The following is a 25,778-nucleotide window of genomic DNA, read 5'->3' as shown; positions in this document are numbered from 1 at the left end:
TTTGAGAAAAGTATTTAGATTGCAATGTTATTTTGTGCTACCTTACTTTGACTCTTGCTGGCTTGCAATTGGGACCATTTAGTGCTTCAGTTTTGATGGGAACTACATTTCATTAGGAGAACAATGATGGAAACAGCTGTTGCATGCACAGGCAGTTCCTGGCTGTCTATTGCAACTGCAAAGGAACAAGTTGCAATTAGCATAAGCCTTGAAGAGCCTGTTTCCTTTGGAAGTTACCTTTTGAATGTATCCATTAGTGTAGGGAGTTTTAAGGAAATAAAGAGTATGGGGTAGAGGATGATGCATTAGAGGATTTCACTGGGAGTCAGGCACTGTGACACCTCAGGCCAAGATCCATGATACACCCTTGCCTCAGCTAGTCCAGCCTTCTCCGACTGTTCCCACTTGATCCTGCTCCTGCTCTATGGCACACCTCATTTCTGCCAGCCTGACACTGATGGGGCTCTGCCATGACCTGGATCTGACCAAGGGGGGTGCTCCAGCTATAGGTTGGAAGGAGGTTCTTTCTTTTTTCGAAGGCAGGGAGTTTTATTTACTTTGTTTTTCCAAGTTGGATGAGTCCTTGATCTGATCTGCTCCTCAAACCCACAGACACGTCAGACTAAATGAGGGGTGGAGGCAAACATGGCTTGAGAATATTGTGGTGAAGCCAGAGGTTCCTTTTCTGTGTTCCTTTAGAGAAATGACCACCCTCTCTACCTTCAATTCTCATTTCATGAGGTAAAGGGAAAAACACTTTAATTAAAGCAGGAATTATAAGACACCTGTTAACTAATATTATTTTGTAAACTTTTTTGGACAGGACTCTAAAATTTCAAGAAAAGGTACTATTAAAGAACTAGGCATTGCTTTCCAGGTAGCTTACCACCTGCATCTTTAGATATTGAGGCAGTAACAGTTTTAATTTTAAGAAATGCCTTGTTCAATAGAGGAGAGATCCTACACTCTTAGACACAATGCTACCCTTGCTGGCTTTCCAGTTGTTATGCCATTAGCTCATTCTTGTTCTAAGGCTAAGTGTCCAGAAAAATGTTCTGTTGGTTCAGCAAATCTGTGTTTAGCTGAGAGGTTCAGAGAATTCACTGACGTTCTGCTTTCTGTTTTGAACCTACACTAAGCATGCTTGCCCTCTTAAAGTCTGCGGGAGTAGTTTAAAACAACCTCATGTTCCCTGATTTTCTGTGGCATATCAGCTACAGTGGAGCAGTAACACAAGGGAGCAAAAAAACCCCAAAAATTTGTTCAATAGCATAAGATACAAGTTTTTGGACTTAAATTAGCCATTACCTTTTTAAAACGTTGTTGCAAAGTGAATGTTTGCAGTACAAGATCATTGCACTTAAGTTCCAGAGCGGCACCTCAGCATTTTTAGTTCCAGTGAGTAAAGTGAGAGCATTGGAACTCATAAGTGTTTTCAGTACTAAATGGGAAAGTCTTTCTTTCAGTTTAGCTTTACCTCGATTTCCTTATACACTTCCTTTGTCTGATAGGGGCCAATACACCCACGTATGTCTACAAAAAATCAACAAAGCAATGAACTGGTGAAGGTGTTTCTCTCAAAGGCTGGAAAGGAAGGATTGCTGTCGCCAAGATACACCGATACTAACAGGCTCATGGAGCCATATAAATGTGTAGTTAATGAAACGTGAAACTTTATGCTTAACATTTGACAACTAATGTCTCTGGTGGGTGTTTTGGTAGACTTCTGTTGAAAACGGGCATTTTAGATCTGCGTGGTTGGTTTCAACATGGAGGAAAGAGTTGGCAAAGTGTCTGGGCAATTAAGACTCTTGCTGTGTGAATAATACATAGCATAGGTGATAGTTTGATAAAGGTGGAGTTACAAGTTCTCCTTAAGCTGTATACTGGGCTCTTAAATACTAAAGTATGACTTACGTGGTACTCAGGGTAACTTTGCCTTTGATGTATCTGGCCGAAGAATTAGACTTAACCCCTTCCTTGGGACTTACCTCCTCACTGTGTTGAGCAGGCTTAAGAGAGAACACTACAAAGAGCACAGGGAGGCCATTGGAAAAGCACTGTGTTTTGGTTTGTGCCTGCAAATCTTTCCCAACAGTTACTTCTGTGAAAGCTGCAACTACAAAGATTTCTGAACAAGTATTGCCAATTGCTTTTCTTCTTTGTTGTGTTGTAATGACATGTACTTCAATAATTTCACCTCAGTTCAAGAATCACCTACCCTTGTGTTGAACACTGAGAATCTGGAGCCAACCCCAAGGTGTAACAGGCAACTTTATTTTCTTCTAAGTTTCACTGATACAAATATAGTAGGATCAAAAATTAAGAGAAGTTGCAGAATCAGTCGTAATGCAAATTCTGAACTTCTGATTTTTGTCAGACAAAAATGTAAAGAAACCTCTAGTTCATGGTATTCAGTAGCATTCCTGAAAACAGCTGATGGAAGACCCTGCAAGTAAATGAGGGCAAAAACGTAATAAACCAAGCACTCTCCTATTTGTCATCAGCTGGCACAAGGCTTAACTGTGTTTGAGTTTCCTTTTTGCATTGGAGCAACTGTATTGTGTATAGGCATATACACATATAAAAATACCTGGAGATAGCTATGACTCTAAGATTTAGATTTTATTGCACTGTATTAGTTTTGGTTTGTGAAGCAGTAATTTCATGGCTGATTTATATTTTGTTTATAAAGTAAAAATAAATCATTTTGATTTTATTTCGTAGGCACCAAATAGCTCAAACCTAAATCTTGCCAGCATGACTGATTAACCTTGTAATAGCATCTTTGAGATATTAATGTATGCACTACCTTATCTTGTGTTTTATCTGACCTTTATCTGTTGATTTTAATATTCTTTGTGGTTGCTAGTGACGTGTTTTTGTTGTAGACAGGGAGAGATTTTGGCTCCTGTTTATTTCTCTGGTTTATCTTTATTCACTCTGTTCTGTCCTTGCAAAAAAATAACTGCATTAAGCAGAAAAAAACAAGATAATAAGCTGTAGCCCAGAAGCACAATAGGAGTCATGTCTGCTTGAAGTGTTCAGTGAAGTACATTCTGCGAGCCGTATGTACAGTTACCAGTCTAATGTGGATTGACAGTGGAAAAAAAGGAATTGATCATCCTGAACAAATGCAGAAGAATTTTTACCCCTTTACAACATAATTTACTCATAATTTCCAGCATGATTTATCTCATTGAGTTATGTAAATTATTTATACAGAGTAAAGTTTGGCCACTGCATGTGCTTGCAGCGTGATATCATCTTGCAGTGCTTGAGTGCTGGTGATCAATATCGCTAAACCAGTAGAGAACTAATCAGAAAATAAATTTAAAAAAAGATGATGGGGGAGAAGAGTATGACTTTTTGTCATACGATTGCATTGAATTGGCTCAGCAGGATCAAGTATATCCCAGAGTAGCAGAGAGCCAAAAGGCAGAAAGGAAGCAAATGATGGGTTTTGGCTGCAGCAAGTCTGTCCATGCTGTGGATCGTCACTTGCCACCACCTGTCCAAAGGTGGTAGAGACCTGCTTGTTCCGGCCGTCATGCTGGAGACCATTGCCCCATGCCAGCAGAGAGTGGAGATGAATGTGTGAAAGTCCTTCATGTACGTTTGTGTGAAATCTGAGAGCCAAGTGGAAGCTGATGATTTAAGTCAGGTCGTGATAACCTGGCTGCCTTCGCACCTGAAAGAATTAGAGCTCTGCCGTAGGGGTGGTAAGGTCCTGGCAGCACCCAGTGCTGAGCAGCTATGAGAGGCAGCTGTCTTGTTCAGCTGCTGCAGCTGGGTCTAGAACAGAATGAACTGCACACCATGTGCTCCTGGATGTGTTACAGTTCTTGGCTATATGACCATGGCTGTACCCTTGCTACATCTACTGTGCTCTTCGCTTCTTTGGAATCACTTGGGCTCTTCCTGCATGGGGCTGTGCTGAACACCTGTGTTATTCCCATTTGTGCAACTGTTTGTCAGTTTTTCTCCTAGAGTTCAGAAGATATGTGGGAGAACATGCAGTGCAATTTTTTGGTGTGATACCGTTCTAGTTCCTCAGTGGGTGTTTTCCTTGAAGCATGATATCTGATTTGGTGTTTGGGGATGTGGAAAAACTTGTGTAGTTTCTCTGTGACTGATTTAGTTCAATTTTCATGCAATTCTACAACAGTGTTTTCATGGTTGAAAAGAAAAAGAAAGCAGAAATAGGAATAGAGTTCTCTTCCCTTAACTGTTTCTCTATCCACAAAAGTAGCTGATGAGAAGATCTCCCTCTTCCCAGCATCAAAGAGACAGAGATGGGAAAGATCTCCCTCTTGGGCAAGAGGTACATTTATTTACAGGAGGCAGGGAGCAGTTAATAGTAGGATTTCATTATGATTTTTCACAACCTAGTGAAACCTCCTGTGATGTGATGATGGAGTTTGCAATGCCAAGAGCAGTGGGTGCTGTGAGAACCACCTCAGAACTCATCTCTCCGACTTTGGCAAGGGGATTGCTGGGTTACAGATTGCCTCTATGCTGTGCTGGTCCTGCTTGAGCAGCCTGGCAGGCAGTGTACAACTTGAGGCACCTGTGGTATGGCTGTGCAAGGATGGACCTGTAATCCCTCTGTAGGAAATGGGGAGAAGGAAGTTGGCGTTTCTGGAGTGTGTCTCCTCTCCTCTTAAGGGCATCAAATGAACCTCATTCTGAAGTTTGTTTTTGTTCATCAGCTGAAAAGATCATCTAGAGGACCAGTTAATAAAGTTAGCTAGGTAAATCCCAGTCTTAAATGTCTGATAAGTGTTTTAGGCTTTGAATGTCTCCAGCTATTTGCTGATATCTTAGTGTCTAATGTAATACTTTACATTTCCCTGCAGACTCTACCATGCTATACCCATCCATGTGACCTAGTATATCTTAAATGTTTACTTTTATGAGTATAATGTAGCTGAAGTGAGCAGCAAACATTCTTGCTCTGTGCCTAGTATGTGTACTGTATTTTATTTTAAATATACAAATAAATAACTATTTTTATAAGCAACCATTTTCTCTGTTGGGGCAAATGACTTGGGTGAGCAAGGCTTATGAGATTTGGAAAGACTGTTGCTTTGCTTATATTGCCTCTTTCTGTTTAGAGGTGCACTCAGATTCAAGGTATTGTAGCTATGGTGAAAGAAAGGGCGAATTATAATCCAAAATACTCAACAGGACGACTGTCATCTTGTCCTGCTGACATGTAGTAGATGTGCTGCAGATCACTTTATCTTGTGAATATGAGGTTAGCAAATTCTCCTTGGTACCCAGCCTGAAGAGTTGGCAAACCATAGAATGAACTTTTTAACGTAAGCATTTTTTGTTTGGATGCAATGATTATAATTTGTTCTCTTGAAGAATCATATTCATGTTACATCCTGCTCTTAGTAAAGCTCATGGCAGTTGCAATTTTGCAATTTGTCAAAATTCGCGTTCTTTATGAACTTTGGTTTTTCTGACAAATTAAATTCTAAATTAAAACAAAGAATCGTGTTTACACTCTTTTGCTGCCAGGATCCTTCCCCAAAGATGTTTAGCCTCAGCATAAAGTTGTCAGGAAAGACTCATATCCTTTTCTTTATAGGAGGTGTTTTAATGAGCCACCTGAAGGCAAAGAGTAAGCAAAATTACTTCCTTTTTTCCATTAGGATTATCACTTAGGGCAAGTGTTTTCAAACAAACAGAAGTCTCCTGCTATGTTTACAGTTTGGGAGGAGGGCATCCGCAGGTACTGGTTTTTCCATGTGTAACTTTTATATCCCATTTCTGTGAAGTTGTGAAAAGCATAGAGATATTTCCGTGGCATAAAACAAACACATGTGTATATGCCAGTAGATATAATTGCTTTTATCAAATACTGTGTGCCCCATAGCAACCTTAATCTGGCAGCAAGGAGCACTGGAAGTAAAACTAACTGAATTCCTTTTCAAGGTAAATAGGTGAGGTTAAGGGACATAACAAGGGAATTTATTTATTTGCTTGTTTTAAATGGTAATAATTATTTCAAAAAACTATCTGAAGAATGCACTGGCCTGTGGAATATTTTCCATATTGAGAATGAGATGCCATGGATACACATAGCTGTGGTCCTTACCCTGCAGGTCTTTGTCTGACCTGCATTTCCTATGTACAGGTTTCCCACATATGTATCGGGATAGAGCCGATTTACATCCTTTGACTGGGGAACCAGAGAGTGCTCATAGGTCTCAGTGTCGAAACCCTTTTTGTCATCCAAGGGTGACTCTGTGTTCTTTCTGGAAGTGCCATCCCTTTCCTGGCTCACATGGGAAGAGTGTGAAGATTTCAGTGCTCAGGGGGATCTTGAATGGGACCATGAGCTCTCAGCCACAGAGTCTGGTTTTGTGGCCGTGCCTCTTCAGCTGGCACTTAATCATAACACTATTAATCTTAACTCTGCCTTTGAGTTCCAGCACCACGGGGTGATGTTTGCTCATTGTTGGAATACTGAGAGACAGCAAAACAGCTGGCAAGAATGTTTCTGGGAAGAAAGAAAAAAAAAAAAGCGAGAACAAAACAAAAAGATGAAGGTCATATTCAATACTGAGTCTGTGTTTAGATGGATTTTTTTTTTTTTATTTTCACCTGCAGTGAGAATCTTTATGACTGAATCTGTTATGGCAGTGAAAAGATACTATTATCCTTTCAGAAAATGCAGCTTTCTTGATGTAGTCCAAGCTTAGGTGTGATGGAAGTATGGTAAAGGCCCAGCCTCAGAGATCCAAGTGAGCACAGAGGTGAAATGTTTGCTTAAAATTTTATCAGCCATTCACTCTGCTGCTTGAATTAATAATTTTCAATATTCTTTAGCATAGTCTTTTTTTCCTGTCTGTCCCTACTTAAACAGTTGCAACTATTTTTGTTCTTCATGTGGACCTTGTTACCATTACAATCTTATTAAAATGCAACAACAATTTGTATGTGACTGTATTATCTAAACAGAAGTAAGCCAACAAAATCATGTAAGCACATATTTTGTAATGGATATGTGATTTTACCACATTTTTAAAATTGTTTGATGGCTGTTAGGCCTTGTTTTTGCTGATTCTCTTTTGCAGTGCAGAAGAGAAACTCTCTGGATGACTTCAAGAGGGTTTCTAAACTAACATGTGTTCTCCTGATCAGACATAGCCAGACATTTAGGGTGCCCTATAAGGGCCCGCTGCCTTCTGAAGGGAAAGGATAAGTGTGTGGGTTAGGAGGGTTTACATTTACAGAGAGCTAAGGTGGGTGGTACATATCTTGGTGCTCTCTATTGGGCAGACACTCTTGGGTTTAGTAGGGCCTTGCATTTCTTCAAAACTTGTTGGTAGCCTTTACAGAATAGACTTAAATGAAAATGACAGTCCTGGAACAAGTTTAGAATAAAAAAAAGTGAAATCTGCTTGTATCTCAAGCCTTTCGTGCGTGCTGTGTGTAATTTATGAAGTTAGAGATTTGTGTACTCGTGTGTAGCCATGCAAGCCCACGTCCATCACTGTCATTACGTGATCAGTTGTGGTCACAGACTGTGGCAGCAGAAGGTGTTATACAGAACACTCACGACACGATGAGCTTGAGGCACATGAAATGTTCACATGGTGCTCAACTGCTTTTGATGATCATCGTTTCTGTTAGGCTATGCCTTTACTGGCATGGGAGCAAAAGGTGTGATGGAGAGATCATCCCTATCAGGTGAGATTGTAGTTCTGCCTATCTGGATACTCTATCTCTAGGAGTACCTATTGGTGGGAGAGCAGAAGGGCTGAACAAACACAGATAGGTTATACCCTGGATTAACCTGCCAGACTTCAGCAAACTTTAGTTCAAGGGCTTCCAAGGGTAGAGGTTACATTTCTGCACTTGGCAACATTTCTTTTAAAATGGACCTAGATAAGTTTTTATGGGAAAGACAGTAATTTAGATTCACTTTAAAATTAATGCTCCTGTAGTGGAATCCGGCTTTGAAATGAGATTCTGTAATGCTGCTTGATTCTGCATAGCTCGTTGCCCAAACAATATCTGGACGATTAAGCTGTGTTTAAATAAGATGCTTTATAAGATTTTCAGCCCACATGGACATGTAACCACAATGTAGAAAACAGATATGAATGTTTTGGCCGATGCTGAAACAGAGTGGTGGTGTAGGAACTTGGAGGACAGCAATGATAAAGAAGAAGTGGAAAGGCAAGTGATCTGGGGATAAGGTTCTCTAAAGAAAAAAGTGACAATTTCTCCCCAGCTTTAGGGCAGTGGTGTTTTTCTGTGTACGTCAGTATCAAAGGTGTAAGACTGTGGAAGTCAAGTCCCCTGTGCATGGCATTCACCTTCTCACGAGTCAGCCAGAGGGACTGCTAACTCAGTTAACAGCGTTAACTGAGGGCTGAGGGATCTGACCCTCTCCTTGGAGACAGCAACCCTGTTCTCTGGCAGGCGTCCCAGGGGTGCTGGAAGGCAACACGGTCTGCACAATCTCTCTGCCTCTTGATCGGAGACAGTCAGGGTCATAGACGTGAATATTATCTTTGTGACGCTTCAAGCAAGCAAACAGATAATATTTTTTTTTAAAGGAATGTTGCATGCAGTCAGTTGAATGTAAAAATGTCATATCAGATCTTTCAAGATCTTGTTCCCTTGAGGGAATGTTGCACCAGCTTGCCCACCCCAGCAGGGCAGAGGCAAGGCAGAGAAAGGAAGGGAGCGCACGTGCATGTGCATGCACTTCTGTGTGTATGTGCACGCACATACTAGAGTCATGGAATGGCCTCTTTTCTCTTGATGAGTCCCTTGTGTCTTCCTTCTGATGTTAACTAAGCCAGGGAACTCCCCTTTTTTCCTGTATCATAGTCTGGGAATCGTGCCCTGGACATTTTTTCAGCTGAGCACATTTACATACAGGAAATCAGCCCAAAGGCTCCTTTCTGAACAGTGTTTGTACTAGACAGTTTTGCAGTGGTTTCAGGTATGCTTCATTGTTTTTTAACAACTGAAAAGGAGGAAAACATAGAGCACAAGTAACTTTGTTTTTAAAGCAGGTGTTTAAATACGTGTCAAAATACAAGTATCCTAAATATAATACTTGTAGAACTTAAATCAAGATTGATCTAGTATTATTCCATTTATATATGTTTTTTTCCATGTCCTGGTTAGTGATGCAGTTGAGCAAAAGAATCATTTTTGTTTAAGTCTATCTTGAATTGCAGATGAATAGGAGCGTGAAGCACTCTGCTCCCTCGCAGAGTGCCAGCACCAGGAGGAGCAGTGTGGAAAGGACCTAGCAGGGCAGCTGTAGACCAGGTGCACTCCTTGGGAAAGGAGACTAAGAGAATCTGGGCCTTTGCCTGGCTGGACAAGAAGAGGAAATTCTTTTAAATAAAAAATGAAATAAATGCATAAGCTATTAGGAAAAGTCTTCCCACCAGAGTGGGAAAAAATGAAGAATTTCAGCTTACGTAGGGATGAGTATCAGCTGGTAAAAACGTGATTCTTTTGGAGTTTAGAAGATGGTTTCCTACCAGTAGTACTTCAGTAGTAGTGGCTGGAAAGGCAGGTAGTTTTGCTGGAGCTTGATTGTTTTGTCTTTTTTTTTCTCTCCTGGTTTTGCCTGTGATAGCACGGGACTCAACAGAGGCCACCTTAATCTGGTGTACTTCATGTAAAGCCTGGGATATTGTACAGTGATACTGTATTTGCTATTATTTTAGTGAAAGCACATATAGACTGAGAAGTATTGAAAAGAAAAAAAGAATAGATGAGGATTCCTTTCTAAGAAGTCAGTCAGCAGTCCTTCTTTAGGTTAGTATTTCTCATGTCTTCAAATTTGACTGCAAAGTCCGTGCTTTCAAAACTTGATACACAGCTTCCAAGCCTGAGAATAGGGATGCCATCCTTTCTTAAACAATACAGGATTTATTTAAGTCCCTGATTAACTTAAAATTGTTTGCTTGGGAAATGTGTGTGTAGGGGAGTTGTTTCACCCTTTATTGAATAAACATTTCTCTGTACTGGCAAATTTTGCTGTTGTTCTTGGAATGTCATTCTCTCTTTAAACTTCAGGGTTTTTTGCTTTGCCAGGGCCAAGATTTCCATGCTGATACACCTTCTCCCTTCTCCCTTCTGTCTCTCACACTGGTTTTCTCCAAAATGCATATGTTTTCACAGGTGTTTTCCCACAACTTCCAAGACTTTGTTTCTGCTCTTTTTTGGCAGGGAAGGGCTGGGTACAATAGTGAGAGATACCTGTACTCCGGAATGCTCCTCTCCCTTGCAACTGGGAGAGCTCTTTAACTGAAGTGGGTTTTCTATGAACTGTCCCTTGATGTCTGATTGTAAGTCAGAGCCTCACTGCTGCCAGAACTCTTCCCAGGTAAACTCTTTCAGAGGTTATTGATGGCCCCCCTATTTTGGGAGGTGTATTTGTGTCAGGCTTGTAGAAGTTTTATGATGTTTATGATAGTGCTTCAATCAATTCTTTTCTTAGGTCCTCTAAAAGCACACAGATCTCATTCTTGTTTTGAAAAGGTTGTTCTTAGGTTTTATTTATGTCATGATATGTCTGGTATTTTCCCCCTTCTTTCAACTTGACTTATAATTAGTTTTGCTGGATTAGTTTTAAGGAGCTGTATTCATATGACTCTGCAAAACAGAGAACTGTGGTAGGTAAACTTGGCTTATTGGATTGGTAGATGTTGAAGTATTTTAAAGAAACATAAAGGCAGAGCTGTGTGTACTTTTTCTTTTTAATAATATGGACTTTCATCTTTCCACTCCAATCCAGGGGTTCATCCACATCATTGCATTGTTGAATCTGCTCTGCTGAGTGACTAGGTCTCTTACATGAATCTGAAAAAGAAATTTGGGCATATAAGAATAGTGTGATACAGTATGAAAATTCTCCCACATGTGATCTGGTTTCTAAGTGTCATTGCAACTGTTCAGTGAAATAAAACAAAACAAGTTAAGCAATGACCTGCACACCATGTAAGATTTAAATATTAGAAGGTTTTGCTTGTTCTGTACAATTATGTCTTTAAAGTAATGCAGAAGTATTAAGATTGCTCTGGATTCAGAACAGACAATGTTAAGGAAAATGTTGAATTTAAATGTTATTTCTCAGAGTGTTTTGACTGTGAGAGAGCTATGCCTCAGGATCCACCTATGATGATTTGATGGAAAAGATAAGTAATATTGCGTAGAAGCAAAACGAAGCTCTGAAAGTAATTTGTGAGGGATAACTTCAAAGTACATACACTATTGAGGGCTGTTTTCTAACCTGAAAAGCAGAAACGTATTTTGTTTATCACACATGATCAGTATTTCTGTGGCAGGCTGAGACTCTGAACTTTTTCCCTTCCACAAAGACTCTGAACTTTTTCCCTTCCCTTTCACTTAGTCTATATGTCTACACCAGGATATTTCAGTAAAGAAGTTTCCACTCTGGTCACCAGCGTTGCTCTCTTTTCACTGACTGTCGTGGGTGGATGCTGCAGAAAGGACTTTGCCTAAAACAGTTTTCTGTGGTACCTGGCTTACCTACACCGCCTTTACCTTTGTTACACGTTTATCAATAGTAGCAGCAATTACAGTGAAAACCAGAATTTTTCTCAGCTCAGTAAAGCTCAAGTGGGCCACAGTGCAGGTAAGCTTGGTCTACCACTTGCTTAAAGACCTGTTGAGCTCTGCAGGACAGCTTTCTGTGCCAGGGGTCCAGCCACTTGCCCTTGCCTGGTGCTGTTCATTGAGACCCCCAGGCTGCTGCCCACCTTCTTGCTTGAAGCAGAGTTTGACCAACTCAAAAGGCATCCTCTGCTTTGCTGTTGTGCTCTGTGGCACTTTCACTGCCTTTTGTGATTCCCCTTCGTGTTACCAGAGAACCCAGAGCTACTGCTAATTTCAGCTACTCTCCCTATGCTGATAGCACTAGATTTGTCTGTATAAAAAGTGACCTCACCAGATTAGACCAGAATTTGATCTTGCTTCATATCCTGGCAAAGAAACAATACGAAATGTCCAGAAATTACTACCAGAACAAGAGTGGAGTATAAGAACAAGTCTGATGGAAGTTTTTTAGTTGTTTAGTAGTTGTGTTGGGGTTTTTTTAATATTAGATTTGATAATAACATACATAAATAAAATTAAGCATATTAATATATAGATTTGTCTTTTTGAATACCAGAGTCTGCTCAGGGATAGTTATTTGTTCTCACTGTTGTGCGTGTGAAGACACTTGTGAGCATATCTGCAAGCATGGACTTACAAAGAGCCTTTGCCAATAGCAAAAGCGAAATCTGTATGGAAGAAAAGGCTAGTGTTCTTAATAATCTCTACAAAACATTGAACAATATGTTTTAAAATGTCATTTATTTGTTAAAGTTTCTCCAATAACCCTCCAGACTTGAACCAACCATCCAAGTACACTGACTCTCCGTACCTTGGTCAGAAATTCTTGAGTTCAAGTTCTTCACTCTAACACATGGCCCTCAGCTGCTTGGGTGGATATTGCAAAGATCTTCTGGCCTGAGAAGCGGCTTCACCTGATACCTCAGGAGTAGTAATGCTGTGTAATCGTGTTAATGGCAACACTAACACTTTTCCTCCATAGGCAGAGGAGTTGTTGGTGTAACCTGTTCCCTCAACTCTCCATTGTGTCATGGTGCCAATGAAGGAACTAAAGAATCGATAAGCTTCTGTACAACAGAAGATTATGCAAATTTCCTTCCTCAGGCACACTGTCATCCTCACAGTCCTATGGGCAGAGGAATATGTTCATGGTCCTTGTGCTTTAGAGCTAAGGCTGGAGGAAGGACTTAAGCTCTCTTACTAGGAAGTTGTAGGTAAGTGTAATGTGCACATATAAAATAGTGAACTCTGGATTGTTGATATTCAGGAACGTGCTTTTAGTGTTCAGATAGCTTCATTAATATGTCAGCTTAGTTTTCATCTAATGATCAGAAAAATACATGGAATAGTAAGACTGACAAGAAATGGAGTCAAAAACATCATGATGCCACTGTAGAAATCCATAGTGCATTTCTAAATTGGAATTTCAGTTTTCCAAATCAAAAATATGTAGCAAAAGTGGAAAAATATCAGAGAAGAGTGATGAGAAGAGAGGCATGGAGATGCTTCCCTATGAGACATGACTAGGGTGACCAGTGCTCTCTACCTTGAGAAGGCAGCGGCTGGGAGAGGACATGATAAAGTTCTGTATTAGGAAGTGCATTGGCAAGATGATTGTTCACTGCCTCTTAAAAACAAGAAGTGGGGGGCAGCAATGTTACCACTAGGTGACAGATCAAAACAAATCAAAGGAAGTGGTTTCTCACATGCGTGTAATTAGACTGTAGGGCACTGTGGAGGCTGCAGGATATTGTGGATGCTGTTAATGTACAAATGGTCCAAAAGCAGGCACAGAAGTTCCTGGAAGAAAAGTTTACCAAAGACTTTTAAATACAAGGATATTACTTCTGCCTTAGGAAGTCCCTAAGCTGAAAGTTTTTAGAAGTTATCAGAGAGTGTTCTGGAGAACTTTCTCTAGAGGCTTGCTTTTATTTTCATAGTCTTCAAACATTTGCTGTTTGCTGCTGTAAGCTGGAGTATGGGTTGGATGGGCCTCTGTTCTCACACCAGTATGGACATTTTTGTTCTCTCTAATACTCAGTATGAGTTTTAATATGATGTCACTGTGCAGCTTGCTTGCTTCTTTTTTTTTTACCTTTCAGAATCCCTCTGGTATGTCCCTGGACTTTGTGGTGGCTCGTCAGCCACCTCAAACCCTACGTGCAGTTTAGCACTGGGAACAGAGGGAAGAAGTCATCTGAATAATGAGCTCGTGGCTGGTCAGACAGAAGTTGATATATGGGGTAAACACACAGACTGGAATTCTTTCATAACATCTTGATTATGAAAAGATAACCATGATATTTATATCTCCCTAGTTACTTGTAACACCCTCGTACTGTGTGGGGGCAGTGTTTTTGTTTTGGTTTTGGAGCAACTTTCTCATTTAGTGCTTTATTGTGTGCAGTTCTTTTAATAATAATTGTTTCGTGTCTGACTTACATGTTAGGTGTTAAAAAAATCTCAGCATCACAGTTGGAGTATATTTTTAGCAAATTCTCTCTAAAGTATTACCCCAGTAAGCTCAAGAGATTGTTTCCATGCCAGTTTGTACGTAAGCACAGTCTGTGAGGGGAATTTTATGTTTGGTGGTGCCAAAGGTTAAGCTTTGTCATGATAAACTGGGGTCTAGAATGCTAGAAATTTCAGGTGCTTTCTTCGCAGCCAAAATAAGTGGCTGGATAGCTCTGAGAAACTTCCCTACTTTCCAATTCTGGTAAAGCCTGGAATTAGAGTAATTTCCTGGAGGTGGATGAGATTTGCTTTGATATCCATCTGTGCTTTCCTACATCAGAAGACCTGCACATCCCCTTCAATTAGCACATGGTGCAGCTCCCTGCAGAGGTGAGAGCACTGGGTGTGTGGTATAATAGTGCTTGATGTTAACCACAAGCTTTTTATAGAAGAGCTCTTCTTAAATGTGAAAATTTCCATACAACTTTTTTTCGTGCTACAGGGTGTCATATTTCAAAAGGCAGCAGTATGGCAAGCCAGTGGTTAGTTTATATGATTACTTTGAAATTAGTAAAATGATACAGTGATAAAAATGTTGGCTTTGTATACTGTAATTTCTTGCTGGAGTGATTTCTTAGGTGTACAAGTATTTTTGTTGAAAACTACAATGTTATTTTGCAGAAAGAACTTATCCTGCAATAGAAAAGATTATTTTCTTTACTTGTGTTGCTTTGCCAATTTTCTTAATTTGCTTTTTACTTAAGGTTCAGTGACAAATGGTAACAGATTGAGTTATAACAAATCTATATATTTAATAGCTATGTGTTCTTTTCTTTGTGTCTTGTATTCATGGAATGATTCCTCAGATGAAGTATTCTTGCGGTAGGGGAACAAAGCAAATATCTAGCTATTCTCTTCACAAATAAAATGTATCATACTTTAAAAGTAGAAATTTTAGACATAGCTTGAGTAGCTTTTTATTGTTACATCTTCTGCAGAACTGCCATTCTTAGGAGCCAAAGCTACATTTCTTTGGAAACCTGACACAGTTGAGAATTGTATGTTTGACATATATGACTTTGGACGTTGATCTAGATGGTTAGTAATATTATTTCTTCATGGAGAAATCAGCCTTGAGAATTTGTACCACAATAATCTGTTGCTTTGAGTAAGATAATTTCAAAGAAAGAGATACCAGCTGATTTTTGTTTTCTGTCTTTGAGGTTGGGGCACAGCAAGAAGATTTGTATTATGAAAGTGTGAGCTCAGAATCACAGTGTCCATACAGACTGTTCAAGCGATGGTAAATGACACTGATGGAGGCTCACACACAAGTGGTGAGATTACTCACTCATGGATAAAAATTCTGTGTTTGAGCAATCTCTGGGCGTGACAGAAGGCAGATCTGTTCCAAATGGCTTTTTGATTTGGGCTATCTACTGAGAAGATAGTTACTGTCCTTGAATGATAGGTGGGCAGAGATCTGTCTGAACTTGGTTGGGTTTGTGTTTTGGTTTTTAATTATTAGCTCGATGCTCAGGCATTTCTTGCACATGTTAACTATTTTTCACAGATAGAACATTGCAAATGTCCCACAACTCCAAACCCAATGCAGCATGAGCAACTTCCTCCACACTGGATAAAACAATCAATTTCTAGGAAGTCAGGATGGACCTTGTATGTTGTTCCTGTCCTGCAGTGTGGGGGAATGATTCCTCATGCTTCTAGGCAGCAGTGTAAGGCTCTGGCGCATGCTCTTATGCTACACGTACTACTGCTGTGCTACTTGGTGGGTGTTAAACCTTCTTTACGCAGAAATTGTTGTTCTGAGACTTGAAAATAGCCTGTTTTGTAATTACAGTGCATGTTGTAGGTCACCAAAATGCTAAGAGTGTTCAGTTAATGCAGTATACTCTTAAAAAAAAATGCTCTAGGCCTTTTACATGAGGAAAAAAAAAGCCAGAAAAACAAAAGCCTAATAAAATACCCAGAGAGAGTGAACAAAAAAATATGTTCTCTAATTTAAAGTGATCCCGAGTCTTCTCGAGTTCATGAACCAGCACCGCCGTTTGATGTCAGCAGAACTGAGCGGAAGCGTGTGGTTTGTGAGCTCGCTGCTGCCACAGAGTCACAACTCGCTGGCTTCGGATGGGCTGTGCAGGGCAGACCACAGTGCAAACCTGACGACTGTTTGGCAGCAGGATTAAGACCCTGCCTCAAGTTGAAACGTCAGCTGCTTCACCCCATGCTATGCCGTACGTTCTGCAGCATTTCGTATCTCAGATGCTGACAGACCACGATTAACGTAGAAGTAGACAAGGAAATGTCCTACTTCCACTTGGCCAGAGAGCCATTTCATTGTAGGAGGGAGGAAGAGAAAAAGCAAGCTACATTCTTGGATAGAGAAGCAAGCTGCTGCTGGAAAATAAAAAAAAATAACATTATTGCCTCATGTTCCTTTAGCATGTGACCAGTTACGGCAATTGCTGATTGTCTACATACCAGGAAAAAAATGCCCTGTAGTATAAAGAGTTCCCAGTCTGTACTTCAGGTCATTGCAAAGGTCTAAAGGCAGTTATTAGGGAAGTCAACTGCTAATCCAACTTTTAAATATAATTTGCTGAGCAAGAGAAAAATCAGAGAGTACAAGAGAAGGTTTCCAAGGGTTTTATAATCTGTAGTGAGCTTTATTTTTTTTCCATCGTCTGTGTGATTTTTTTTTGAAAACGAGCTTTTAAAATGTAATGAAGCAGATAGAAAGGAAGCAATTTAAGAGAGGTCACAGAAGACTTGCATTGCCCACTTAAGACTTTATCTGTTAAGAGGATGCTACAGAGTGTATTCTGTATCTTAGAGTAGGGTTACTTCTGGCTGTAGAGAATATGCAGCTGGAACAGATCCAGAAATTTGGGGGGATCAGTTATGGTGTCTCAGGGACTACACATGTAGGGATTGCTTGGATAAGTGGGGCATTTTTCCTAACTGTTCCAGTATGATAGGCTTTCTTTGCTCTGGTCTGTACCTTTCAAGCACACAGAAAGAATTCAGGTACACAAGTGTCTCTAACGTGATTGCATTTATTGCAAAGAGAACAATATATGAGCAATATACAGTGGCAATGCAGAGATTTCTGCTGTGATGACAGTAAAAATTCTCATCCCGCAGAAGAATATATATATATATATATAAAACTTGGTAATAATATAATAAACAATACTTTTATTCCATATATTATATGTAAAATAGACATTATTTTATACATATGTGTGTATGTATTTTATATATAAAACATACTTCTATTTAGCCATCCACCTGCACACAAAATAGTGAGCTTATTACAAACTTTTTCCTTTTTTCTTTCTTTTAAATTAGTTGTTATTTCTATTTATTGCTGGTTCTTTTCATTGTGAAAAATCTGTCCATTGAGAAATAGGGAAGATTTAAGTAGACTTACGTGAATATTCCTCTATCCTAGCTGAAGAGTTACTGCTAAGTCTGTGGACACCTATGCAGGTCTAAAACAAATTGTTTCTTACGGAGAGTGTTTTTAGTGAACTACTTAGAGATAAGAAATGGGGAGGTTCTCCTGGAAGTGTATATATGTCCCGTTTTTGCTTTGTGGAAATGCCAAATAGCCTTTAGTTTATGCATTGCCCGTTTAAAGATATGATGAAATAATGAGTACTTTACCAAGAAAGCTCTTGGTGGTTATGAATGTACTCGAGGTATGGAGTGCATAGGCATAGCAAAACCATGGTACACGTAATTTGGGTATCAGTAAAACCTGCCTGCCTTAAAAAGATCACATACCTGTACAGGAAAATAAAAATAAAACCATAAACCTCAAAGTTTCTGCAAATGATTTGCTACTAACGTCAGTATTTTTTTTAGAGAATGAGATGATTTAGATCAAGCAAACATTCTTCTGACATTAGTGACGTAACGGTCTCGTGTTCAGAGAGATTTCCTGTTTACTTTGGGTCTGAACACAGACGTCTCAAGAAAGTAGGTGCTAAAATTCTCGTTACACATCTGCATATAAAGACAGCCCAAACTGTTCTGAGATATGTAGTAAATTTTATATACATTTTTGTTCTCTAGAAAAATAGGGTTAAAAATTTCATAAGATCAGAGATGTCTCAGTTTGCTGACCCAGCTAATTCCTCAGTTTTAATCATATAATGCAGAAATTATCAGGTGATGTCAGTTTGGCAGCCTTGTGAGCTACTGTCATGCTCTTAACTGGGACCTTTGTTAGCAGATTCATCTGGAGTCAAGGGACTCGGCGTCCCTTAGGGGGATGTACTGCTGCTCTCCGAAAACTGGAGAGCTTTCAGATGGCAGTAAGGCTTCTTTGTGGTGAAGTTCAAGACTTAGTTATATGCTGTAACTTTTCATGCATTTTCTGTTTCAAGTCATAACTTCTGTGAATGTTCACCGTAGAAGCAACGCATCTTTTTCATAATTTATGTGTATGATTCATAGTTCTAAGTTACAAGCTTGGTTTTAAATGTATACTTTTTTCCTAAAAAGCAGAGATCATCTTGCTGTTGCTTTATTTTCCTAATTATAAAGTAACAGGGATTATATTTAAAAACTTACTGCAACTCTTCTTATGCCTTTGAAAATATGAATACATCAGTCATACATTTAACTATCTGCTCTCTGAAGAATGAAGGAGCCAGTTATAAAACAGACCATGGTCAAGATCTTGTAGGGACTAAGATCAAAAATAAGTAGTTTTGAGTGTTTTGTTTTGCTTTTTAACTCTGCATGGTTGCATTTTGACGGACAGTGTCATAGATGTGGAAATTTGCTTCATAATATGACTGCTGAGCATTCTAGAGACTGAAGTTCTGAGGTTACTACTGAACTCGGGTCAGCTCAGTTTTGCTGCCAAGGCAGAAGGCCTTTGTCTTACTCCCAGGTGATAAAGATCTAATTGTAAAAAACACAGACTACATTAAAGTGGATTTTGGTTTGTTTTGATGGTGTGTAGAAAATGAGATTCTTCGTTGTTTTTGTTAGCTGACTTCATTAGATTTTGTATCCTGTGAGTATAAAAAGTGTACTTCTAAATGTACAACTGTGATACTAGTGTAAGAAAAAATCCCAACATCAATACATGCTTTGGCATGAAATTATTGTGTGTTTAATGATTCTGCAACCATTACCTTAATCTGCTAGGCAAGAACTTGCTGCATGTGGAGCTGTTAGGGAATTTACATTGGCGCTAGAAACCAAAACTGGATCTTGGAGAGCACATTTATGACAGCGGCAAACACACAGGCAAGATAATATACAGCATATCGTAAGAAAAACATATTTTGTACTTAGAAAAATTGAGGAGGGAGGAGCAGTTTGCTGCCGGCTGCAGTGAGAATGAATTCGTGTCAGTGGGAAGCACTCACCAGAGAGGGATGTCCTGCAAGAGCCAGGCTGGGTCCAGCAGAGCCAGTGCTCTGAATTAACGTAGAGCAGGACTACTAGTCTTTTGTTCACAGCTTTTAACTCAGTAACTGTATGCAGGCGTTCCTGGTGCTCTTGGTTCTGTGCTGACAATGCAGGGACACCAAGCAGCCTTTATGTGAAGCCAGATAGGGTTCATGGGGCTCAACAGCTTCCAGGTGTAAGTTGTCCTGGATGCAGTGGAGGTCCAGGGACTATGGAGCCCAGGGCTATGCCTAAGCTGGGAGGGCTGATCCAAGCTGACTATTTCTATGGAGTAAGTTATTTACAATTTTGATAACAGACCTTTGAAGTGTTTTAGTGGTAATGATAGAAAAAAAGAGGAGAGAAATATAATGCAACACGCATGTTTTAAAAAAGTCCTTATCAGTAGTTTACCTTGTCATGGATTTGATGCCACTTAAATTATTTTTTTCCAGGCAAAAATTGCTTCTCAGAAATGCAGATGTTCCTGTTATCATGAATACCTACTTTAGTCAGAAGGTGCTACTCAGTGAACATTCAGAAGCAATAGAGAAGACATGTGGTCTTACAAAGATGCTTATCAGGAAGAATGTTATATCTTTGGCACAGACCTTCAGACTAGATGACCTTGATGATGAGTTACACCAGGAATCTTCAGATAATCGGGTAAGGTCCATTTGGTTTGCAATTTTAACACTTGTTAAGAAGTTGGTCAGCAGATGTTTGGAAATGGTCAGAAAAACAAAAATTCTAAATTACTGACCTTTTCAGTTTCCCCTTTCATTTAGCCAAGGCTGAATAATACGCGGTGTTTATTTTAATAATATTTTCTTAGTAGAGGCTTTTGGTCCATCCAAATGCTGAACTGCTGTGAAGTTATTTTGCTGAAGGCTCACTACTGTTCTAAATAGTAATTGTAGCTTAGTTTTTCATCGATTTTTCTCTTCCTCGTTATAGCTGAATAACTAAAAAATAAGATCTGTTTTCTTCTAACTCACTCAATATAGTATTTTAAACAAGCATTTCATTTTTCCACTCATATTTCTTAACTCATTTCCTAATTGATCCTATCCTTTCTTTATAGAATCAATTGATAACATCATCACCCTTTCCCACCCCTTCATTTCTTTTCTTTCCTATTTTATTTGTATTAAGATGTCTACTGAATCTGCATTTCCCTGTGGTTGTGGTTGTACAAGCTGAGGTGTTTTAAGGGATTTGGTTTTTTAATAGCCTGTGCCAGGACTTTCTGAAAGTAGGGCTCTTGTAAAGGCTTTATATTGGCTACCCAAATCATTCTTAATATTTGAGAAGTTTGACCCTACAAGTTTGAAGAACAACGAATGTCAGCATTTTATATTTGCCTTATATATAATTCCCATTATAGGCCTGGGAATTAAAATTACATAAATCCTAATCTCCTTTCTTGCTTCAACTCTAACTTGTAAAAAGCTTCAACTATGGTATTTGAAAACCAGACAATTGACTTCTTCCTCTCATGGCTCCTAACAAACAAAACCACTTCATTTAAAACTCAGTAGACAAGTTTTATTGCAACCTCTTTGTAGATAAGGGGTAGTGTTGTACCACAATTTACTTCTAAATATTGCAAATTCTCCTTCTTTACTGGTCTATAATACTTATGGCACAGTCTGTGATACTCTGAAAATCTTTCTTGGCACCCGGCTGTTCATAAAAACAGAGTTCATTGTGAAAATAGAAATTTGGCTCATGCTGTGAAGGAACCTATAAGTATTGACCATGTTAGTCTATACTTGCGTACAATTTTTACCAAGAGAGATTTATTTTAAAAATAAAATCAATGAAATTTCTCATTTACATTAAGGGAAAATGGAACATTCATAAAATTTATTTTGGAAGTTTGGAAGATTTTATTAATAAAATATGTTTTGGAAGTAGTGAACCAATAAATTAAGGTTTGTACTTTGAAGATTTTTACTTTTCATTAATCATCTAATTCTTTTACATTGAAATATTTTCCATTGAAATGTGTAAGTCTGATGACTAACTTACAAGTCTATAGAACTAGACATCTGTTCATTTACAACTTTATCTGAAAGTCCAGAAGCATTCAAGATGGATTTTACTCTTCATTTTAAAAGAGAAAGGAACAGAACATCAAAGAACTAAAAGTGAAACTCAATTCAAGGGGAAGAATCATAAGGACTAATATCAGTTCTGTTTTCCTGCTGGTGTCACTCTTATCTCTCATGTACTGAGTTAGCTCTAGAGCACCAGTTAAATACAGGAGTGTATTGTGTATGCAACTCTCTTGAGTGTTCATTAAAAATCCACAATAAATACTGACCACTAGTCTCTAAGTTACTTTAGGAGCATTAAGTATTTTGAAACTGATTTTGCACTTGCAACTTGATTTTTCATGCTGAAGTTTCCCTCTCTAGCTCTACACAGTTTCAAGGTTCCCCGGAATGTTTCTGTTAATGGGTTTTCCTTCACCAGGTTACTCATGCTCCACAAATCCATAACAACTGTGATTTGAAACGGCATCCGTTAGCACTGAGTGCTCTTAATGATTCTCTGCTTGAAATGGTGGAAAGCCAGGGAGCAGTGTCATGGAGAGAAGCACAGGTACGAGTTGTTATCCAAAGGGTGTACTGTTTGCCTGCAAGACAAGGTTACAGAAGCCACATTCAAGGAAACAAGCCTCTTTGTGCAACACCCATCATGAATACAGATCCACCAAATGTTAGGTGAGTAATAAGATGCATGGGAATTTTCCTGTTGAGGCTGTGATATATGAGAAACCAAGGAGGAGGGTGTTTGGAAACGTCACTTGTCAGCTCGTAGGGAATAAGCACACTCAGCAAGGCACGAGGCTGTTGATGGAAGCGATGCAGTTTTGTAGTAGGTGTACTGTGCCAGTAGTTCTACCCAGAGAAGAGAAGGATCTGTCTCTATGTAGGGGGCGTATCTAAGGTACGAGGGAATGTACCAGGGCAAGAGTGCCCGAAGGAGCATGCGCCGATATAGACAACCTTATTGGTCAAGGAAGTCACATGGTTTTAAGGGATAAAAGCAGCATCGAATTTAAAATAAATCTCTTTGTTTTACCACCTCACGGACAGCGTGTATATTCTTTATTACAAAAAGACACGTACACCCTACATCTATAGTTTATGTCATCAACAGATGAAAGGAAGATTGAAAATTAAGTAATCGGAAATTAATTTAAAGCCTTCGATGAACATCTTATACTGTTCCTTGAGTTTCACAGAATAGCTGTTACATCCCATTTGCCTGTTTCAGTCTCTGGTATGCTCTGCTGGTAACTTATCCTCATAGAATCGTCTTTCAAAACAAAAGAGAAATACACAGAGAGACAGAGAAATGAAGGGCTTTTCTAAAATGAGGATTTTGCAAGATGCCATTAGAGAAACATAGGTGTACACTTCCATTGTGAAGTCACAGGTAAAAGATCCCATTGACTTCTGGAAATCTGCAGGTCATTGCACTTAAATTCCTCTGCAGTAAAAGGTAATGTGGTGTCAAAACACTAACACTAATGCAGAAAGCCTGCATACAGAACCCATGGAGTGTACAGCTTTTGACCAGTGGTTTTAACCTCTTCTGTTTTAGTCTTTGCATCCCAATACTGGTCTGTTTAGAGTGTAGTGAATCAAGAACTGGATCTTGTTTTCTTAAATACAAAAGATATGGCAGATAGTTTTCCTTTCTGACCAGTACTGAACCTTTGAATCCTTTCCTTTTCCTTTTATGATCCTCAGGGTTTGAGACCAAAGACTGATTTCAAAGTCTTTCTCAGCAACTCTGCGTCTGAGATAGCTGTGTCTATTACTGCATTTTCTTCCTTTGGTTTTGCGCTAACTTTTGGTTAATGCTGCCTTAAAATGAAAATGTAAGATACATAAGATTTTATTTTCACTCAGGAATATTATTAAAGTGAGTTACAGTGGCAGAGCTTATATTAAGCTTCTAAGTTCAGCCTTTCAGGACATTAGGAAACGTCTCTTCCTGCAGACTTTAGGACCTGAATGGAGATGAGCAATTAGTTTAGCAGGTCCCATTGAGAACTCTCCAGATGTAATTTGCAGTAGGCTTTGAAGGGTTTCTTCAAAGTTTTGGAGAATTTGAGTTCCTCTAAGCCACCCTGTTGGTGGGTAGTGGCGTGCTCAATGGTCCTTCCTGAGCTTTTGAAATAATAGAATTCTCTCGATTCTTTCTACCTTGTAAGCCAATGTATAATTTACAGCACTCATTGATCAATAAAATTCTTCCAGAAGGAACTGAGGAAGATTATTCTTTCCTAAAATGTAAGCTCAGTCATCACCCACGGGAAAGTAATTATCAACATTGTCCCCAACATTTTTAAGAAGCTCCTTTAAATATAAGAGTTATATGGAACTTAACTTGCATTATTTTTTAAAAAGATACATCTTGTTGTGTGAAGTCAGTGCTGTGTACTTATTTCATTCTTGCTATAATGCATATATGTGAGAGAAAAAGTGCTTTACCAGCCCTACATCAATATGTGGTTTTGAGGACAGTATTGCTCTGTTTAGATTTTCTTCCAGAGGGCCACATTTGATCAAAAGTCAGAGCAGCTGACAGACCGTTATTCAAGCTGATTTTTAACATCAATTCTACCGCAGTTCAAATGATAATACTGTCTCTGTATTTTATTTCCAACTTTTAACCAAAAGTACACTTGCAATCACTCAATTTGAGATAGTTAACCTGCCCGAGGCCCACACCCTTCACAGGAATGGGGTGAAAGAAAACAGAAATCTCAGATTGCATTTCTTATGTCAAACATGAAATTAAAAAAAAATGAGAGCCCATTGCTTCTGAAAACATGCTGTAGTTGGGTATTCTCAGGTGCAGTTGCTAGACTGGTCTCTTAGAAGTTCCTCAAATTTTACAGATGTCCGAGCTCAGAAAACAACTTGTTTGTTGTTGTTCACAGCTATCAGGCTGTTTTAGATCATGAAAAAAAAAAAAACACAACCCACTTTCTCTTTTGCAAAGAAGAGAACTAACACTTCTTTTGCAGACTGAGGAATGGAAAACACCTCATACTGGTTTATCAGCTGCTGTTTCCATGGCTGATAAACATCCACATGAGACTTTTCTCCTCTATCAAAAATGTCTCTGTCTGTCACCTGATAGTGAGCGAAAAGGTCCAACGCCCTCTGGCAGTCCTTTGAACCAACTGATGGCTTTTTCTTTTGTAATTAAGAAGCCGTCTTTTTTTCTTTTTAAACTTCTTTCTCTAAAGCAAAACTGCCATGAAAGCAAGGTTTGTATATTATGAGGCAAGATGAGTTAGGTTATGCATTGTTTCATAAACAAAAGTTTCTAATCAGATATCAAGGTACATTAGTAGTTAATTGATTAGTATTTTCTACAGGCTATTTTATTGTATATCTTCTCTTGTAGCACTTCATAATAACCTAGATGCTGTTGTCACAGGGAAGCATAAAAAGCACAATAAGCTGAAAAGAAGCATGAAATTAAATGTGGAGCAGGGGAAGTAATGCATTTGGTTCAAGGCATCCAGTTTCTAGTAAGAGACTGGCAAATTGTGGGAGAAACCTCTATTTTGATTGGAAGGAAATGGATTCATTTAGTAGGTTAAAACTAACAGCTTAGAAGCATGGAAATTATGGTGCTGCCTGTAGGAATCTAGCTTTTTCTCATAAATACACATATATAGAATACGACCTTTTACTGATAAATAAATGGATATGTCTGAGGGGTTAAACTCTGTTTAGCTGAACTGTTCAGAGCATTTTCAAAAGACACTGAGAAATCACTGCAGAAACTGAGAAGTTCTCCGGTTTCTGCTATACTTAAATTGGTCCCACGTTCCCTGTATTATTGTCAAATCATCTGCCTTTCCCCCCATTATTAACTGATCTTGCAAATGGACTTTTCATGCTGAAGGAGATTCATGGGGAAAAAAAAAACAAAACAGAAGAAAATATGACTCCCTGTGACTGTCTGCCCATTTCCAGCATTCCTGGCATACTTTTTGCTGCCTTTTCCCGTCTGATGAGAAAGATACTTTTGCTAATGACACAACACATGTTTGTCTAAACCCAGTTATTTTGACTCTTTTTTTAAAAAGTCCTGGCTTAGGAGGATCCCAGAGAGACTCCTGTCAACCTGAGGAGCTCACTGGCGCTGAGGTGTCTGACTCACTGCGTCGGCCTTGTACTTTGTGTTCCTGGGATAAAGCAGTGTATAATTTGGATTTT

At 39.1% G+C, this 25,778-nt stretch overlaps 1 protein-coding gene across 3 annotated transcripts in view; it reads left to right on the top strand.

Moving 5' to 3' along the window:
• The window catches only part of SPIDR (scaffold protein involved in DNA repair), a 204,883-nt gene that overhangs the window by 114,533 nt on the left and 64,572 nt on the right, over positions 1-25,778 (top strand). For all 3 annotated transcript variants that reach the window (XR_005562955.1, XM_027713788.2, XM_027713778.2), the window contains exons 9-10: positions 19,974-20,184; positions 22,000-22,250. Coding sequence is in view for 2 of the 3 variants with exons in the window: in XM_027713788.2 (XP_027569589.1) it covers positions 19,974-20,184; positions 22,000-22,250 (462 nt within the window). In the remaining variant the exon portion in view is untranslated. The remainder of the gene's footprint in view (positions 1-19,973; positions 20,185-21,999; positions 22,251-25,778) is intronic.

This window comes from Pipra filicauda, unplaced genomic scaffold (genome assembly GCF_003945595.2).
Source record: "Pipra filicauda isolate LSUMZ 115617 unplaced genomic scaffold, ASM394559v2 scaffold175_size1500280_pilon, whole genome shotgun sequence".
Taxonomy (NCBI): Eukaryota; Metazoa; Chordata; class Aves; order Passeriformes; family Pipridae; genus Pipra; species Pipra filicauda.
This window is presented reverse-complemented; position numbering and strand designations above follow the sequence as displayed.